Below are 20,471 nucleotides of genomic sequence, written 5' to 3'. Positions count from 1 at the left end.
TTCCACACTGGCAACGAAAGGAAATGAAAACGAGATTGGAAGGAAGTTAGAACCAGAAGCCAGGAGTGCCGGTGAATACTCTCATATCAAAAAACACTGTTTGCAGAAAAATGATGCCAATATCATGGGCACGGGAGCACAGAATTCATATCAGTGGCTTTGGCTTCAATAACCACGGCAGAGATGGGAGATAGCCAGCGCTCGGAGATAACGCTGTCGGGCGATGCTAGCCGAGCCGGCCGGTCTCCGGCTCCGTCCCCAAACTGGTCCCTGTCCCCGTCCCCAGCTCCGATCCCCGGGAAGCTGGTCAGCTCGTCCCAGGTCCCTTGACCCCGGCCCCGTCCCTGGGCAGCCAGTGATCTCGTCCCCGTCCCCATCCCCAGTCCCGTTCTCATCCCAAGCCCCGTCCCCATCTCCACCGCTGGCCCCCGCGCCCCCGGCCCGGGCCCCATCCCCTGCCGGGGAAAGCCGGTCAGCCCGGCCCGGAGACGGACCTGACCGAGTTCCCGCACACTGCCGCTAGAGGGCGCAGTGCTTTCATGGAAAACGTGGGCCTGTTTTTCTCTGTTCTCTTAGAATATATATACGCTGGGAACATGGCATAATGACTAAAACCTCAATCTCTCAAATTAAGCATAATGATTAAAGATCACAGCAAAGAGAAAATCTTTTAGTTTGCCCCTGGCATCGGCCAAATCATATCCTCAACTGCTGCAAAAGCTTGATGGATTTCTACAGGGAAGACAATTACCTGAGAGATTTCTAGTTGAGGGAAGGAAAAATGAAAACTAAAGATACTGAAATAAATCTCGACAAGGTGAAAACTAAAACCCAAACCACCACCACCACAAACAAATCCACTCCAGACTGCGGAAGGCACATTATACACCTTGGGAAGGGGAATTATTTAAAGTGATGCTTTCACTTTTAGAATTGCTAAAACCTTTACCATCCCTCTCGCCGGCACAGATGGAATTAAATAACTCCTTTGCACACACAATGATGTACAGATAGGAGCCACCTTGGGGGACATTTTTATTTAATAATTGTCTCATCTGGGTTAGACCTTTTCATATCTCTCACTGTAGCATGATTCTCTTTAGCGACGGAAGTGCATAAACCACACTGTGCCCTGCAGAGAGGGCTACACTCAGAATGTTCACGAAAGCTTTAGCAAAAAACTGCTCCGATTAATAGGAAAATATTGAAGAGTGGGTGATTCATCTTTTATTTGGTTCGAATAAATTGCTTTATAGAACAGCAGAACACTCTAATTCCAAAGTGACTCGAGCCATGTCTTCATCTGAAAATGAATGTCTCCCCAGAGACTGTGGGATTTCTAACTCAGAGCGTTGGAGTTCAGTTTATCCCTTAATAAAAACATAATCTCCTTACCTAAAAGAACCCTATTACTGAGAGTTTAGAAATCAATTATAAGGTAGGAAAATGAAGAATTATTCCATCTCATTTGCCTTCTCGGAGCCCCAAACAGGTTTTACTTACTCTGCTAGTTCATATCGAAACCTCCAATTTCTGCTGTTATCGGTCACCACAAATTCTTGGAGCTGATAAAGATATTCTCTCCTCTTGTCTTCATGAAGCAACTATTTTTTAAAAATGTATATATAAATAAAACTATATAATCCCTCCCAATGACTCCCAATGTACTGTCTTATTACACTTCAGATTATACATTTGTCACCGGCAAGAACTATGCACCCTGCCGCCCCTGGACCCAGGGTCACTGTGAACGGACTCGCATGGACATCCCTGACCGCTCCCAGCCTCCCAAGGGGCCAGTGGCCATCCTCGTGTGTTTCTCAGAGCCCCTCGCTCTTCCTCCTGTCATGATTTCCTGCCTAGAGAACCCCATGTATGTTCAGAAGGTGACCCACTGCTGCTTCCAGGCAGCGGCAGCGCTCGCTTGCTCCTGCAACGACGACGGGAGACTAGACTGGGCGTCGTGTGCACGACCCGGCAAGGGCAGCTCGCGCTCGGGTGGCTGCGAGTGATTCGTCTCTCTGGCTCATTCTTAAGCTCTTATTTCTAGTCATCATTCCTTTAGACAGGAAGGGAAGCAGCAGCATCTTGCTGGCAAAGCCCTTCGTGCAGACATGAGATGGGGGTTCATCTGGGCTCAGAGCCGAGCGAGCCCGCCCTTCACAGGGCCTGCGCTCCTTCTTGCTCAGGGAATGTGGTGGGCTGTGTCTAGCGTCCCCCACAGAATGAGACTCCCAGGGCCAGGAGATGAGGAGAAAAGGTATAAACACATCTACCCACCACGGAAAGACTGCCCACTTTAAGATTTTGGATGGTATGTTTCAACTGAAAACAACCTAGATTTTTTTTCCCCACTGATACTTTAATTATATACCTAGGGTTTGAAAACCTGTTTTGGAGAAGGGAAGTTTCTTTCTTGTTTTTAATCCTCCTTCCTACCTTTAGAAAATCATACAGGTGTTTAAGGACTCCTATTCGTACTTCATCCAGGTCTTTTAGAAATCCATTGAAGATGGGTACCAGGTCAGCTGCCGTTAGCTGATCCCCAAGAATCACAGCCAGCTCATGAATGGAGAAGGCCAGGGTCCGACGTACCTTCCACTGGGGGTGCACAGCAGGCATACGAGCCACAAAAAGCAAGCACAGTCCCATGTGATCAAAAGCGTAAGTGGCATTTCTGGAGCAAAACTGATACTGCCAGGTGTGCGCCACTTCGAGCTTTAGTTCATCAGAAACCAGCAGACATGCCAAGCGCAGCCATGTAAACACAGGCCCTGCTGGAGCCTCCCTTCTCCTCCTCATTAGATGACCCCTCTCCCCATTTTCCTGAGTGTCTCTGCAAAGGGACTTTTACCTGCATGTCAGAAGCCAGTGCTTCGTACGTATCCTTCAGGCAGTGCCAATTCTGTCTGCCCAGGGTGAGAGCCACCCCCGGGAGGCTGTAGGCACAGTGCTTCGCTATGTCGGTGTCAACCGTCTGGGCTCGCGCTGGGTCTGTCATCGACACATACTCATCTAGCAGGGGCTGAGGAATTATATCCTGGGAAGGAGAGAGAAAGGAAGCCATCATGCTTGTGGGAGAGAAGGAGAAAACACGTGAAAAACAACAAGTTTGGAATTTGGAGGTGAAAACAGAAAAGCAGAGATTTGAGAGGCACAAGAGGACTTCCTAAGGCAAACCTGTGCGGGCAGCGAATTTCCAACTAGGACTGGGGTGAAGGCAGCACCCACACTCATCTTTTCTAAACTCATCCGACATTTGATATCGTAGAGAACAGTGTAGACACCAGTGCTGGCTAAGTCTGGTGCACAGGACTCCTGAGGATGGAATCCATCTTCTCTTGTCTTCTAAGTGCCCCCAGCACCTAGGGCCTGCACCCCTAATTTATTCCAAATGATGGGACACTGCTCTCACGAGACATCACCCACTTACCTTTATCCCTGGAAGGGCAATGAGATACAAAACTTAGAAGCATTTAAGAGAAAACTTACATAGCACAAGAAGCCAATCCACGAGACACAACAAAGGCAAACATAATTCAACAAAAGAAGCCATGGAAAGCTTCTCAGACACACACACACACACACACACACACACACACACACACACACACAAAAGCAACATGACTTATATAAATAGACACCAACTATTAGTGTATAGATGTCAAATTTTTTCTCGTATTATTAAAATACTATTCTAGATTGTTCAGAAGACTTTAAACACAATTTTAGAATTTATTTTTTTTAAGTTAGAGAGGAAATATTAGCACCATAGATTGTAAACTAAGATATGTCATTAATATTGATGGAAGAAAAATATTTGCTTCCAGAGGCCATTCATAAATTTGACTTCCAGAAAATGTAAAGTTTTGAGTTGCTTTTCTTTTCAAGGCACAAACCTGTAATTTAGATTTATTCTCCTCGAGTGGGATGGGCTCCTGCCTCTGCTCGGTCTCTTGTCCATCACTGGTTCCCTTGCAGGGTTCGCCTGGATTCTGCAGAGTGGATTGGGCATGTTATCAACTTACTCTACAGGAGAAAGCTGTCCTATTGCTCCCCCTTCAAAGAACCCTCTTTCAATGACAGGAAAAACTTCCGCAAACCAAGACCAGAGCTTCCCTTCAGCTCAGTGGTACCTCTCCAGATGTTACAAAATACTTTTGCGCAGTTATATATGATAGGGTCCTGGCCAGTCATTTTAAGTGCCGAGGCAGACTGATTTCAAATGCGTTTAAATTTCAAGACTGTTTGAGGCGCTTCTAGAAGACAGACTCATGCTGGCGAGTTCCAACAGCCTGAGCCTGCATTCACTGCGCTTCCAGCCCCAGGGTCCTCAGCGTGGTTAAGGCCCCCCCAGTAAGAGTCTCATGTTGAAGGCATGGGCCTCTCCAGAAGGAAGGCTGAGGTTTGCAACAAATGGTGAAGCACACACGTCCAGCATTTCCCGGCAACTGGAGATTGCAGCAACGCCGGACAGAGAGGCTGGCGAGGCGAGGGGAAGGAGTCATTGCATTTGAGTGAAAAGATGTGGCTGAAAGAGGAGTATTTACTTAGAAAACTGTTCTCGATTTGCACATGTACAAACACTTCTAATGTTTGCTGACGAACCTTTACATTAGGTTAACAATTAAAATGAGCAAGAACATTCAGCAGTGACATATTGGTCTCTGATCATTGATTAGCATTAACTGAGATGGACCTGACCTTCTCCTCCAACCGTAACATGGATTTCCTACTTGTACTTGAAATGTCATACTGTCTACCAGCTTAATGCGTTCTGACAAATCAGCTCAATATATGATCCAGGAAAGTCGATTAATACACCGATACATGCCTCGTTGGCTCTGAGGCATGCTACCAGAACCTTCAATTTCCAAAGTTTCCAGTGAAATGGACTGCTTACTTTAATAGAGGGCATGATAAAACAGAAACACCATGGTGTGATAACCTAAGACCTCAATTTCTCCAAGTTAATAAACTCACATATATTAATAAATAATAAATCATTATTCTTCTTTCGGGAGTTAATTTTATTCCAGGGTCTTCACTGCAATTATTAGACATACTTAGTCCCGGAGCCAGGCTAAGGTTTCAGTAAACCACCCCAAGTCAAGGCAACCCCCAAAGGTACTGTGAGGTCATTTCCCCAGACAACCACCTGGCTGTCAAAAGAGACGAGGGAGACAAATGACGCCCGCTCCTCCCATTGGGCATTTCGGGACTAAGCTGGCGAGCTAAGATGGCAGAGCGAACGCATAGAATGGGGTCACTGTCAAGGAGGGGAGGTGATGAGCCCCCAGCCTCACCACCTCTTGTGTCATCTGTGCGAGAGAACATTCTCCTCACTGTTTGAGCTTTTGGCATTTTTCATTTCCTTTTCCTTCTTTTATAACTGGAAGCATCCCAGCTGATCCCACTGGAACCTAAAAGCCAAGCTGCAAATTCAGGAGCCCTGACATCCCACACCACAAACCAAGGCCTGATCAGACAGGCTCTTTAAAACCCTGCACTCAGTAGGCCAACCTGGAGGAATCTGTTCTGTTCTTTGTTTTTCATTTCTGTGTATGACAGAGAAGACTGATACTCTCATGTCTCCCACCGAGGTAAACGGGGCCGCACCTTTCTACTTCACACGTAAGATTTTAACAAGGGTAACAACATGAATTTTCTAGTCTGTTTTTCAAAACAAACCAGTAAAACTTGGGTGTCACCTCATTTCTTACTAATCAAAGGCAACCTTAACAAACTCTTAAATATTTTATATTCAGGCTTTTTAAATTTGTCGTGTTTTGTTTTACTGGAGCAGAACTAGGGGATAAGGGAGGTAAGTTAGTTGAATCGCTAAAATCAAAGTACAAACTGTGTGAATGGAAAAACAGTTGGTATTCTGGCCCTGGGAGACCATGAGTTGGAAGAGATTATCCGTCAGGCACAGGAAAATGAGAAGGTGCCAACACACCCATGACTTTGATCACAGAGCCCTCCCTGTTTTCAGTTCTCCAGTCTTAGCACGACCTGTGAAAAACCCCAGCTCAAGTGGTCCAAGTGCAAGTTTAGCAGGAATTAGAAGTCATCAGGGCCTCCAACCACAAGTGAGCTACAACACTTCTGGACACCTGAAGTCAGAAACAAGCCATGGGCTCCCCTGCATCCAGGAGGTGGGGTCCCAGCCTCCTGGTCCCGGGGCTGGTTCCAGGCTACAGAGGGAAAGTGGGGAGCTGTCGGTGATCCACAACCTCTCCCCGGAAACAATGCCGGCACCACTACAGGGGCACCGTGTGTTAACCGGGTGCCTATAAGACGAAGGCTGGAAGTGAGGGTGAGTCGCCAAGGCGTCTGTCAACTTGAAACTCTAGACGCTGCGTGAATCCACCTTCCACTGTTATTCAGAGATGCAAACGTCACTTAGCATTTGTCTGGTTAAGCCCCCAAAGAAGCAGGTTTCTCGTTTCTGGAGAACAGGGAAGGTACCTTTGGGTCTCCCACCCTTGTGTTTGTGGAGAACAGTCAGGGTTATCAATCACCTGATTGATTGGTTGTCTGGTTATCCAAAACATGACCTTAAGAATGAAATTAAATTTGCCATTTATCATCTCTGCCAGGATATATTAATAAGAGAGAATGCAGCTTTGTGATTTCTGTCACACCCTCATGGCTGTGGGGAGGGCAGATACTTACTGTGCTGTGGAATATCCCAGCCACAGACAGCTGCCTCTGCGGCGACGCGGCTGACAGGGCCTGCTGGCTGTCACAGGCGGCACTGGGGGCTGAGGCGGACGCTTCACTCAGCCCCTCTGTCGCATTGTGCTCAGGCTCGTTCACAGACTCAAGCTGCACAGCTCTCAGTGCAGCGGATAAGACCTGAACTTGAGCTGCAGGAAGAGAAGTTTCGAGAATTGTAATCACTTTATCTGGTTTGCAGGGATTTGCTTCAGAGGAGCCTTCACAACAAGGCGATCAGCATGTGGGTGCACTGCGGAAGCTGTCACCTTGCCCACGGCTGTCCCTACAGCAGCCGTGCTCTGGGCTTCCAAAGCGAGCTCTCAGTGAGGTGGTGACGCTTACGGCCACAAACCTTAACCATTTGGACTCAACGCTGGCCACGCACCGTGCCTCAGATCTGAGCTAGAAACGCCTCAGGTGGGAAATCAGAGTTCAACACCATCATTTTTCACAGAAAGACAACACAATGTTACTGAACGCTGATGTCCAGGAGCTCCACCGAGTCAGTGATAAAGTAGGGTGACTGCCATCTCCACCACACACACACACACACACACACACACACGCACACACCCCTTCCTGCATTCTATTTCCTATTGGTTGAATTTGAGACCTCCAAGATTAAAATGCTTGGAGCTTGGAGCCAGCTCCCCACTGTGCCTGGGGTAAGGGTCTCAGTGTAGACCACCAGGCCCTTCCCAACAGCCTAAGCAACATTCCCAGCTCACAAATACCTAAGACGTCATTTATTTCTGAACCTCTTGGGGTCACAGATCCCCCTGAGCACTAATGTAAGCTGTGAGTCCTTTCCTATAAAGAAATGAAGTATGCAGATACACGCAAGATTTTACAAACTGAAAGAACCTCTGAGACTCGTCCCTCAACTTCTCTAGACAGTAGATTCCCAGCTGTCCTTTGAAGCCCACATCACATGTCACCTGCTCTCCAAGGTCTCCTCCCAGACACTTCCTCTGTCCCCAGAAATGACTGGCGTCCTGCCCTGTGTGTCCACAGCATGCATGCCCACTCCTGACCCAGCCCCTGTCACACTCCAGGCCGCGCAGCTGTTCACACAATCCCCTCCACCAGACCACAAAGCCTCACGTGCGGCCCCAGCACCCAGCCTGGGTCCCGGCATGGAAATGAATGCAGCTTCAGAAATACGTTTTCCAAAACTAGACCTTCGTCTATGGGTATTAGAAGCGATGTGTAACCTGTGCTCTTTCCTTCAGCAAACAGTGACTTAATTTCCTTTATACATTTAAAGACAGAGAAGAATCACAGGACTAACTGGATTTTCACATTTCCTTTCCTGAAAGCTTCACAAATCTTTACCCTGCAACAGAAGCAAGTGTTGTTTTTTTCCCATTTCCCCAACTCAAGGAAGACTACAAATAGAGCGCTGTGCAGAGAAAGAAGAGGCGTAATAACGGGTATGGATTGCAGGGCCTGGCTCCCAGATCAGACGCTCGGGGGGCTCACTAGTCAGAAAATGAAAAATACCCCAGAGAAGAATATGGGCTTTTTTTCTTGGCTGCGGAAAGACCAAAATCTTGAAGTTCAGCTCAGGGCCGAGTTAACAGGCTCCACAAGGAGCAGTCCTCAGCAGTTCCTAACTAGAAAGGCGTTACAGTGGGGCGGAGGGTTTGAAACTGTCCGAGGAGCTGACGAAATTTCCAGTGACACAGAAGCCCAAGAGCGGTCTGCTTTTGTATCAGAACTGACTTCACACCTGCTCGGCTACAAAACAAGGAGGCAAAACCCTTGCAGGTACCTGCACAGAGAGATCCTGAGGGTCTGGCCGCAACATGTGCACCGGGCAAACCAAGGGAAGCACGTGCGAGCGCGCACGTGTATGTAGGCAGCACGGCCGGCCGGGCAGACGCACACCCAGGGGCACCAGTTTGCTCTGTAGCTACGATGACAGCACTTACCTTGAACATCGGGGTCACTCATCAGATGCTCCTGCAAACTGTCAAGGACTTTCTGAATGTCGCTGCGGGCCACACAGCCGTTGTGCACAGTCTCAGGTCTGCTGCTGCCTTCTTCCTGCGGCACCGCCTCATTCAGAAGCAGCTCTAGGTCCTTGCTGATGTCGGGGAGGGGAGTTCGCCAATAAAGGAAATGACTGAATACGTCGTCGTCGGGACTCCGTGAGCAGGCCCAGGAACCGGGTCCAGGGTCGCTGCTGATGGGGAGGGTGTGAATATCACCGGCCTCTGAAGAAAGCCTGGCCAACTCAGCTCCAGCAAAGACAGAGTCTTCCATTGGGTTTTCCACTGGGCCATGAGAGGAGCTCCTGACACACAGGAAATTGCTGGTTTCTGTGGGCAGAGCTGGCTCTATCTGCACCGGCTTTGTTGAACTAGGTTAAATTGAGGGAAGCACACTTTTAGCACCTTATAACAGACTGGAAGTCAAATGGGAAAACATGAGCTTCACGTCCTCACAAGCCTGCTCCTCCCTCCCCTGCACCGGGCCACCTGGCCTGCTGTGCCACAGGTAGTAACCTCATGAGAGTAGAAGAGGTCCAATTGGCCCTCTCGGCCCCCCTGGGAGTACGATGTGCCGTGAAAGTACCACACGGAGGTTCAGCCAATCCCTCCATTACGCTCAGGCAGCGAATGAGCCCTGGCTTTGCTGATACGCCTTCAGCAGCAGCCCCTTAGCATTTCCATCAAGGGGCAGCCACTAGAAAATAAAAGGGGCCGGAGCTGGGAGGTGCGGCCTAGTAGTTAACCAGTCAGAAAGTCTTGGTGAGGAAGACGCTACACATGGGCCTGACATCTAGCAGGAACTCAGTGAGTCTTGGTGGAGAAGGATGGAGAGAAGGGCGCACCAACCTCAGAAGGGACTGGCACTGTGTGGGTTGTGAATGACCAACTCTCACGCTCCCGTAGAATAGTAACAATGGGGAGAGGCTTGTGAACTACCTCAAATGGTCTGTTTATTGTGTACCCATCATCCTCAGAGAGAAGATATTAAAAAACCCAAGATCAATCTCTAGAACTTGCTAGAAAAGCAGTGTACGGTCTACCAATGGTGGCTCAGGAATGTCACTGTTATGTGTACGTGTAGACTACCCTATGGCACAAAAGTACGTTTAGGAGACTTCACATTTCCCTATGTCAATTATCCAAAGACCTTCATTAATCAAAAAGTAAGAGAAAAATTTTTTTATCGGTTATTTAATCACTATTCTCAATGAATATTTTATCTAAATTTAGGAGACACAGTAGCTTCATTATTTATAACCCAGTAGTCATGTTTCAAAATCATTATTGCAATTACTTTTTGCTTCTTTACATAATTAAAGCTCTAATATTCCATCTTGCCCAGCAGGTCACTGTTACTAAAACACCAGACAAGATAATTGCCAGACTTTCAGGTGGACGTTCGAGGTGAGGCGGGGATCCTGGAAACGACCCTGGTCGGAGCTTACCGGGCTGCGGAAGTGTTACCGCAGCTGCCAGCACCGGGTGACCCGCAGGTGAAATCGGACTCTGCGTCCTGAGCCGGAGGCCGGATACTGAGGGTGCCATCTTCTCGAATGTATAGGCCAGCCCTGGAGGGGTTTGCAAAGGTGGAAATGAAGGGGCCCAGGGACTGGAAGGCAGCCTGGCGCACCTGAAACCAGAGAGAGAACAGCCTGGTGAACTCGGCGTCTGCCAGGCCTGACCCCAGGCTCAACAGATGGCGGCTCCCCACGCCTGTCCCTGTCCATCAAACTACATCTAAGCAGACTTACTGCTCTCTAGGGCATTGCCTCAATTCCAAAGAAACTATTTTTCAACAGAAAATAAGGAAAAATTTAGCACCATCATGTAGTTTTTAGTCTTCCAGAGTATTAATTCCACATCAAATAACTGCAGACTTTCCAAGGCCTCTGAACAGACCTCACGGATCATTCCTGGCATGTGGATGATGGTAACAGAAAAGGTAAAAATTCAGTTATGCTTTTCTCCTTCTCAATTCCCATTTCTGTGCTATTCTCACTACAAACGTTAAGGAGTATGCCACTGTCTTACTACGTGCCCTGGCGTCTGTGGTTCTGGGTGCCCTGACCCTCACGAGGCCTGAACATGCCAGTCAGTGACTGAAGAGACAAAACCGAGGCCCAAGCCCAGGAGCGACGCAGGGCCTAACTCGTGAGGCCGGGCTGCCCGCACTTACCCACCGACAGGGGTCGCTGACCAGTCTGATGAAGAGCGGGGAGAGCGTGCTTCTGCGGACCTCGGGGGACGTGTTGTACGACACAGCCATGAAGCACTCTGCACAGGCTTTTCGCATCCCCCAGACGTTATCCGAGCAAAGCTCAAAAAACTTTGGGATCTACCAAAGCAAATAAAATCGTGCCACTCACATCTGCTTACCCTGAGGAAGGGCAGAGCCTGTTCAATGATGTACTTAAGGCACACCCATAAATGACAAAGAAAAGGGAAATTATACACTAACCTAAAAGGAATCATTTGAAACAAATAGAAATTATGACAAGTAGAATAAAGCAACATTTCCTTTACCTTAATTCTAGTAAATGACTTAGTTAAATTGAACAAGATAATAGAGGAAAAAACCCAAAAGGCAGAATGACTGGAACTCGTTGCTGTGATTATAGAAAAATATTGTGAATGAGTTTAAAATTTAGTGGATATCCCAGTGAGCTCACCCATCCAGGTCCCATGGTCTCTGACTAGGGTTTTTTAGTGATAGAAGGCAAACTGTGCAAAACTGACAGTAATGCAAATAATTCCTGTCCACGGAAATGCAAACATTACCAACCTGGATGCCACCAGCATTGAACCTGTTTGTGAGCTCACTTCAGGATTCCTAGGTCTGACCGTAAAGGTGATACTCAGATCTCTCCATTAAACCAACTGTCATATCTTACTGGTTCCCTCATTAATAAATGAGTTAAATAAAATCGTTCACACATCTTCATTTTATATCTCTATAAAGGTCATGGTTATATCCTCTTTTGAAATGTATCCTTTAAAAATAAGGCTTTGTTTTTAATATCCTAACGTAAAATAATCAGCCAAAATGCCCCATAAATGGAAATATGTGACCATGGGAATATCCAGCTACAGAAAGATTAGTATGTTGGCCACTGCTGTTCTTCATTCATATACATTAAGTGGAAGATAACACTGACTGTACATTCAAAGCGACAGCCCACCAAAAATTATTTTGGGGTTAGAACTATGTTGACATGGCTTATACTTGAAATGAAATAAAATGAGCTTCTGAACTTAAATCTAAAAATCAATTTAAAGATTGTACTTTCTGAGGTTAAGTCCCAGCCACTAGGTAGTACGTCCCGTCACATGAAAGCTGCAGGCACTGACTGTGGGCATCGTTCTGTAGGTGCCAGGTACCGGGCAGCTAAGGTGAACATAATGGCACAGAAAGCCCACATCAGCCAGAATAGAATAAGGTGTGCTAAGGGACATCCAAGCACGCTGAACAACTGTCGTGGGCGTGAACCCCACGCCCACGGAAGGAAGAACCGAATGTGCACTGACACAGTGGGTATGTGAGTCTAGACAAGCTGGGTCTGACATGTGAGTAGGGTTGATACTGGAGGGAGGGGAAGTCGTGAGCGAGGCGTGGAGGTGTGGGAACACAGAGCCTCAAGGGAGCTAAGAGTCACCTGCTGGCGAGGAGGTGGTGCCCTCCCCTGCTATGCCGCAGAATCTCGAGGAAATGTACCATAAATGCAGGCTCCTGGACCCTACCCCCTCCTGCCCGCCCCATCATTCAGATACATGGCCAAAGGGCAGACCTGCTCAGGCCAGGGCAGTGAAGGCTCAGGCCTGAGGAAGGTGACTGGAGGTGAGGCAGGAAGGCTACTTCTGAAGGGACCTGAACGGCCAATAGGGTCTGGGTGTTAGCCTGGACACCAAGAAACAATCCCACCGGTTTTGAAGTCCAGGAGTGAGGTGGCAGGACAGGGTTCTAGAAAAAGCAGTTGAGAAGGGTTAGAGAGAGTAGCTTAGACAGAAGAGACTGGGGGAAAGTGAGCGGTGCAGAAGCAACAGCAAAAGGCCACAGGAAGGAGGACTGGGTGGCTTCTGCTCCGTTCCACAGACCAGCTGCCTCATGTTCATGAGAAACATTAGTTTCAGAAGCCAAGAAATTTGAAATTGATCAATGCAAAATTGAGCTGCCATTCCAAAGCAACAGATTCATGAATACAAAACTTTACAACTGATTTTAAAAGTGCCCTAACAAGTGCATCAGCAATTACAAGTGGCAAAACTTCACATACCAAAAATTTCTCAGTGGCTTCTTGTCCAACGGCGTGGCAAATATCACCAAAATTTGTAGCACATACCTTAAAAAAGGAAAAAGGCATACCCATTATTCTCAGCTTTTTGTCTTCGCAAATGGTGAAAACTAACAAGCAGGAGCCTGCCTGGAAGGCAATCACTCCTCTGTCAGGCAGCTAAGAAGCACTTCCCAATCCCATCGCCCACACAGCACCCCCCAGGTGCCTCTGACGCACGGCAACAGCAGATTTACAACAGAGAACCCCATTCCAGGACTTTCTGGCTCCTAACGGATCTCAGCACATAATGCATCTGGTTAGTGATAGAGCGACAAAGACCCTTCATGCTCTCTGCATGGTAAATGACAGCTCTCTTCTTGCAGGCACACCGTGACAACAGGCCAGAGGGAAGATGGCCCCTTATGCAGCAGGTGGGATGTGAGGCTGTTCAGGAAGGGGCAGCACAGCCTTCACAAGGACGAATTTGACAACTAAGTGACAAGCAACTAAAAGGGAAGGCGGCAGGGCTGGAGTTGGAAGTACAGAAAAGATAAGTGGGTTCTGGAGCAAATCACCCCAGAGAATGACAGACCTTGGCATCTGGGTAATGGCACCTAACCACAGCCAACAAGGCCCCCTCACCCACCCTCTGTGCCTGAGAGCAACAGGTTAACTCCCACACAATCTCATCTCCAGGTCGCTATGCAGTCCCTAATTGCAGTAAAAACTGGCAACACTGTTCAGAGGTTTTCCTAACACAGTTCACACTGGCCACAGTTTCCTTCCAGACTGTGTCTACTGAGGAAGTCCAAAGACTTGACAGGAATCAATTTTGAATTTTTTGAGTTTTGAAACTATATGTTCCCACCTTCCGAACTTGAAAGAGCTTCCCATCACCACACAATTCACAGAATCGCGGGAGCAGCAGGCGTTCAACTGTGTTCTTGCTCAGCATGGAAGCCAGTTTGCAGATGATCTGCAAATAACAAGAAAAGCAGGGTCACCGGAAATACCAACGCTTATGTGTCTCACGTATCACTAACTAGATTCCAAAAGCTAATATTCAAAATATTGCCAAGATATCCAAGAAACGAAAACAGAGAGCACTTTCTTTTGAGTTTTGTTAAGTTATGTGATCATTACAAGGCCAAATATTTCCCAAGTTTTACTCAGATAAGGACTGTGTCTGAAGCTCAAGGGTTATCATTTGCCAGGTAGCCACCATGGACCCAATACACAAATGAACAATTGACGTGCATTAACAACTCATTTTGCCTTCCCAAAGCCTATGACGTGCATATCATTTATCCTCATTTTTCCACATGAGGAGACTAACATTCAAAGAGGTTAAGTAATATGGCCCAAACCAAATAGTAGTGAGGTGAGACATAGAGTCATAGCTGGACAAAGTATAAAAACTGACTTGTGGGCACTGGAGAGTGAGCAAATGCTGGTGGAAACTAAAGGAGAACAGACCCAAACTAAAGGAACGACACTGGGTTGCTATTTCTTTTTTGCCTGGGGGCACCCTCCATTCTGCATGGCTATGCAGGGTAGCTGGACATCAAGCAAAGTTTACATACGATATTACTGCTTTAAGAGACAGGTTGCCAGAGCAGCTGGCAAGTGAGGGTAGAGATTCCTTCCTGGGAAGGAAGGAATGAGGGAGATGAAAAAGGGAGAGCCCCCAAGCCTGTGATTAAATCCTACTCTAATCCTTGGCAGATCTCAAAATCATGCATGTACAGAGGAGATGATGAGGTTCAGACAGAAATGTAACAGCTTGAAGGCAAAAGGAATGGAGTGGTTTCAGTTGCTGACTACTGCAGGGGAAAACAGCATCTGCCAGAACAAAGTCAAACATTCATCAAGGAAAATAACAAAACCCAGAGTTTCTACAATGTTTCATCAAGAAGGTACAGTAGACAATAAAAAATTCACAGACATGAGAAGAAATAGGAAAATGTGGCCTATGTTCAAGATAAATATCAGTAGAAACAAATCCAAGGAAGACACAGGTATTAGAACTAGCAGACTTCAAAGGGACTTTAAAACAGCTATTGTATATTTATGCAAAGACTAAAATGAAAGTATGGCCATAATGAATGAGCAGATAGGAAATCTCATCAAAGAAATGGAAACAATAAAAAGGAATCAAGATTTCTGATAATAACAGAGTAGCTTGATCAGACTTACCCCTCTTGCAGATAACAATTACAGAATCTTGAAAAAACATAATAAACAACCACTGGAGAGCAAACAAAAGGCAAAAAATGGAGGGAAGGCTATTCATAAAAGATGAACTGCAATGAGATAGATTTACAAGTATGGTCCAAAATCTGTGTATACAATTTGTGGAGATCTTTGGCTAACTGCTAAACTAAAACATGTATGGGGGAGCTCACAGAGGACCCAGCAGAAAAGCAGCAGCCAGAAACTAAACAAACTGAGCAGAGTTCGGCTGCTCACCACAAAGGAGACAGTTGGGAATTGGAATTAGACATGATAACTGCCTGCTACATTAAAAATCACTTTAGAGAAATAAAACAGAATCCAAAGCCTCTGCAGAGTATCATTTATAATGTCTGGTTCTCAATTTAAAAATAACTACCTATGTGTTGACAGAAAAAAAATGACCCATAATTTTTTTAAAAAGCAGTCAATGGAAATCAACATCAAGATTATCCAAATGTCACAACTACCAGACAAAGACTTTAAAGGAGCTATTATAATATATTCAAAGATTAAAAGGAAAATACATGTATAAAGAAGAACATATAAGAATCGCTATATCACATAGAATTAGAAACTAGAAAAAAAGGTCAAAATGGAGATTCTAGAGCTGTAAAGCACAATAACTGAAATAAAAAAATTAATAGATGGCCTAACAGCAGATTGGAGATGACAAAAAGAGTCACTAAATTCAAAGATAGATCAAGAAAAATGATCAAATCTGAACATCAGGCAGAAGAATGACTTAAAAAACAAAACAAAACAACAACAACAACAAAAAAAACACCTAGAACCTTAAAGATCCGTGGGACAATATCAAGCACCCAATTTTGTGTAATCTAAACCCCAGACTGAAAGGAGAACGTGCAAATGGCACAGGAAAAAAGTACTTGAAGGAACAACAGTCAAAAATTTCCCAAATTAGGTGAAGGGTATCAAGACACAAATCCAAGGAGTTCAATAAACACAAAGCAGGATGAGCATTCATTCTACATAGATAAAGAGAAAAATCTGAGCAACCAGAGAAAAAAGGATACTTCATATATAAGAATATAGTTTGAATGACAGCTGACTTCTCCAGAAGAGAACAGGATATCTTTAAAGTGCTGTAAGAAAAAAAACAATAAAGAAAACCCCCCCCCCCAAAAAAAAAAAAAAAAAAAAAGAAAACCCCGTCAACCCACAATTCTATATCCATTAAAACTACTGTTCAAACATGAAGGAAAATAAAGACATTTCCAGATAAAAATGGAGAGATCTCATTAACAGCCAACCAAACTGAAAAAATGTACTGGGGGAAGTTCTTTAGGCTGAAGGGAAATGATACCACATGGAACAGGTCCAGAAAAGGAAGAAAGAGCACCAAAAAATGGTAAAAATGTGGGTAAAAAAGGATATATGTATTTTCTCTTTTTGTAATTTCTTCAAAAGACACAATTGTTTAAATCAAAAATTATAATACCATATTACCAGGTTCATAATATAATGTATGTGTCATAATATATATGAAAACAATGGCAAAAGGAGGAGGGGGTGAGTGGAACTACATTATTACAAGGTGTGATGTTTTTTGAAAATCCTTGGTAGAGGAATTAAAATGCAGTACCACAAAAATACTCAATTAGCCTAAAAGAAGGCAGGAAAGAATTAACAAAGGAACAAAAACGGATGAGATAAATAGAAATCAAATAACAAATTGCAAAATTAAATCCAAATATAATCAATAATTACATTAAACATAAATGGACTAAACACTCCAATGAGAAGACAGAAACTGTCAGACTGAATATAAAAGCAAGACCCAACTATATGATAACGAAAGCAGGAATACTTTAAATGTAAACTATGCAAGGTTGAGAGTAAAACAATATAAACAAATATACTATGACAAACGGTTAAGCGTAAGAATGCTGGACGGGTGATGGTAGTATAACAGCAGACTACAAGATACAGGCTACTATGAGAGATTTTTAAAAAGTCACTTCTTAATAAAAGGGTCAACATATCACAAAGATTTAAACATTAAATGTGTAACTTTAAATGCTTAAAATGGAATAGAAGGTAGGCTTAAAATTACTATTTCCTCCTTAAGAAGCTACAAAAACACAAGCAAATTGATCTCAAGTAATTAGAAGGAAGGAAATAAACAGTAGAAACCAACTGAAAACAAAACAAGCAATGAGAAAATTGACAAAGCTAAACATTGGTTCTTTGAAAATATTAATAAAATTGATAAATCCCTAGCAAGACTGATCAAGAAAGAAAAAATCATTAAGAGAAAAAAACTCAAATTACCAATATAAATGAAAGGAGTAACACTACAAACCTTACAGGCATTAAAGGGAAAAAGGAATACTGTAAACAACTTTATCCCAATAAATTTAATAACTTAATGAAATTAATAAATTCTCTAAAATGCACAACTTAACCCAATACACAGATTAACAAATCTCAATAGTCCCATATATGAATTGAATTTGTTATCAAAAACCATCTCACAAAGAAAACCCTAGAACCAGAAGTTTTACTGGGGAATTCAAACAAATATTTAAGAGAAAAATAACATCAATCTTAAACAAAATCTTTCAGAAAATAGAAGAACAAGGAATACTTCCCAACTCAATTTTTGAGGCCACAATAACCCTGATTCTAAAACTTGACAAAAACATAATAGAAAAAGAAAATTGCCTACAATAGTCCTCTTGAATATAGATGGGAAAATCCTCAACAAAACGTTAGCAAATAATGGAGAAAGGAACACTCTTCAGAGAAGAATGTCAACTAGAACCATCAACGGAGGCTAATCCTAGCACGTTCAAATGGGAGGAAAAGCATACTCACACAGTTTGAAAGTAACTCCCCTTCTTACTGCCAGAGTGGAAAGCAGTACATTGGCAAAACCTGGCAGGTGTCACCTCTCTGGACCAAGTCACCAGAGTTAATATCACCAATACCAGGGTGCTCTGAACTCGCAGGCCTTCTGACGTGACACGAGAACACAACGTCACTTCTATGACATCCTGCCAGAACTGCGGGTCCTGAATCTTAATCATGAGGAAACATCAGACAAACACAAACGGGGAGACTTTCTACCAAAGAACTGGCCTGTAATCCTCCCACATGTTAACATTACAAAATTCAAAGACAGACTCAGGATCTGTTCCAGACTAAACGAGACCAAAGAAATGTGACAATTCAGTGCCAAGTGTGATCCTGGACAGGGTCCTGGAGAAATGACAACATTTGAACATGAACCGTGGATGGGACAGTAGCATTGCTTCAGTGCTAAATTTCCTGATTTTCATCAATGTGCTGTGGTTGTTTAAGAGAGAATTTCCTTGCTTTTAGGAAAAATGCACTCAAGCATTTACGAGTAAAGGGCACAATGTCTCCAACTTACTCTCAAATAGTGCCAAAAAAAACATATACATGTATCTGTATATATCCACATGTGTGTGTATGCACATGCGCACGTGTGTGAAGAGAGAGAACGTGATAAAACAAATGGCACTAAATATAAACTAAGGAGCAAGGGTATATAGGAGTTCATTCCTGCAAGTTTTGTACAAGTTTGAAATGAAAACAAAATGAAAAATGACTCCCCCAAATTTTTAAGAACAATTCCCACTCTCCCAAGAAAAAGGAAAAGGAAGGGAAGAAGGCAGGAAGGAAGGGAGAACTTCCTGTCTCTGAAGCCTACTCTTCCTGCTTCATGAAAAGGTCCTGGCTTAGCAGCCCAGCCGCTATTCATTCGTCTTGGAGTCTGCACACAGCAGACAGGAGGGGAGTGTGGAGAGCTGTCCCCACCGCACGAGTGAGGAAAAGGCTTGTGTCCTCCAAACTCAGAGGACACATAACTTCTGATCGGAGGCTCGGCAGAGCCGCACCGAGTGGCAGCCGGGCTTCTGTGTCCAGAGTAACGGCCAAGGGGACCAAGCATGTCCACCCACCCCTTGCCATCTGCTACAACCACATGACCTTATTGCCACCGGTATAAAACAAATCCAGAACCATTAAAAGTCAGCATACCAAGTGACAAGAAATGGTATTCCCGTGGCCCTGGGAACCACTTGTATGGCATGACGATCTTCAATTCACTAAGTTGCTTGGAGCCAACTATTCTTCATAGCACGAAACCCCAACATTCTTTTTAAAGAAATGCACAGATAAAAAATGAGCTGAAAAACAGGAATGACGACAAAAAAAAAATGAGGAAGCCTTAATGTGAAAACATGTTGGGAGAGAAAAATGGGCTTCTGACAATTAGTTGTAATCTCAGAATGCGCACAGCCCTCCTGCAAGCAGGAGGAGCTGGAATTGGTCCTTGGTGGCCTGTTCGTGCTGTCTGGATGTAATTATAGGATACGGCGACTCGAGTTTCTGCCGATCCATGCCATCAACAGGGAACATTCATTGAGTGCTGGCTCTGGGCCTGGCCCTGTGCTTGGGTGCCGATGGGGGAAAGACACCTGTGTTTAAGAAGCTTACCATTTGGAAGGAGAAATAAACAAACAAATGAAGCTCGCAATTCGGTTGCTACACAGCAGAAGACAGATATGAACCATGCCTCCTGAATGCAGGAAGAAGGGAGTCACTAACACTGCCTGGCATATCTAAAAAGACTTCACAAAACACAATGCGTGTGTATGTAAGAAACCAGGATGTGCTTTGTTCTGCACAGCGCCACTTAAAAATGCCCATGACATGTTTCAGTGGCTCTTTGATGTTGCTACCCACGTCCGCACGGGGGTTGCTGGCATCAGAAGCAGCTGGTTGTAACTTCTGACGAGAATGCAAGTCTAATGCAGAAATGCACACTTTGTGTACCGAGGCCGGCCGTTTCCTCAGAGGGAGAAGTAATTCCTTCAGAACAGCACTGTTCTGAGAATGCATTATTTATGTACATGTGGACGCCACATCAACACCATATGGCTGCAAAGAGAGCCCCAAACACAAGGGCGTGAGAGCAGCCCAATGTGCTGCTTCCCTCACGTCTCAGCTCCTCACAAGCACACGTCAGTGCCCACAGTGTGGGGGAGGCGTTACTCACAGACAAGCTCCAGGGAGCCCTGCCCTCCTTTGGGGGCACTGTGAATCACACGCGGCCTTCTTTCCCTTAAAGAATGAAATCTACTCTCTACCCAAATGTTCAAAGACTGGACACACTTTGTTTTCAACAGTGTCACCTCCTAGCTAAAAGGAAAACAGTGTCCAACAGGCTCCATGACCCTGGGTGCCCAAAGAGAGT

The 20,471-nt window shown here is 45.0% G+C and overlaps 1 protein-coding gene across 1 annotated transcript in view; it reads right to left on the bottom strand.

Annotated features, from left to right (window-relative positions):
* Positions 1-20,471, bottom strand: part of LOC308490796 (serine/threonine-protein phosphatase 4 regulatory subunit 1-like) — a gene marked incomplete at its 5' end in the record, with an annotated part of 70,389 nt that overhangs the window by 6,568 nt on the left and 43,350 nt on the right. Inside the window, 10 exon segments of the mRNA XM_081033424.1 lie at positions 1,504-1,604; positions 2,440-2,601; positions 2,855-3,040; positions 3,900-3,995; positions 6,679-6,872; positions 8,658-9,088; positions 10,166-10,350; positions 10,897-11,055; positions 12,992-13,057; positions 13,860-13,967. Of these exon segments, the coding sequence (XP_080889550.1) occupies positions 1,504-1,604; positions 2,440-2,601; positions 2,855-3,040; positions 3,900-3,995; positions 6,679-6,872; positions 8,658-9,088; positions 10,166-10,350; positions 10,897-11,055; positions 12,992-13,057; positions 13,860-13,967 (1,688 nt within the window).

This window comes from Rhinolophus hipposideros (assembly GCF_964194185.1).
Source record: "Rhinolophus hipposideros genome assembly, chromosome: 22".
NCBI classification, from domain to species: domain Eukaryota; kingdom Metazoa; phylum Chordata; class Mammalia; order Chiroptera; family Rhinolophidae; genus Rhinolophus; species Rhinolophus hipposideros.
This window is presented reverse-complemented; position numbering and strand designations above follow the sequence as displayed.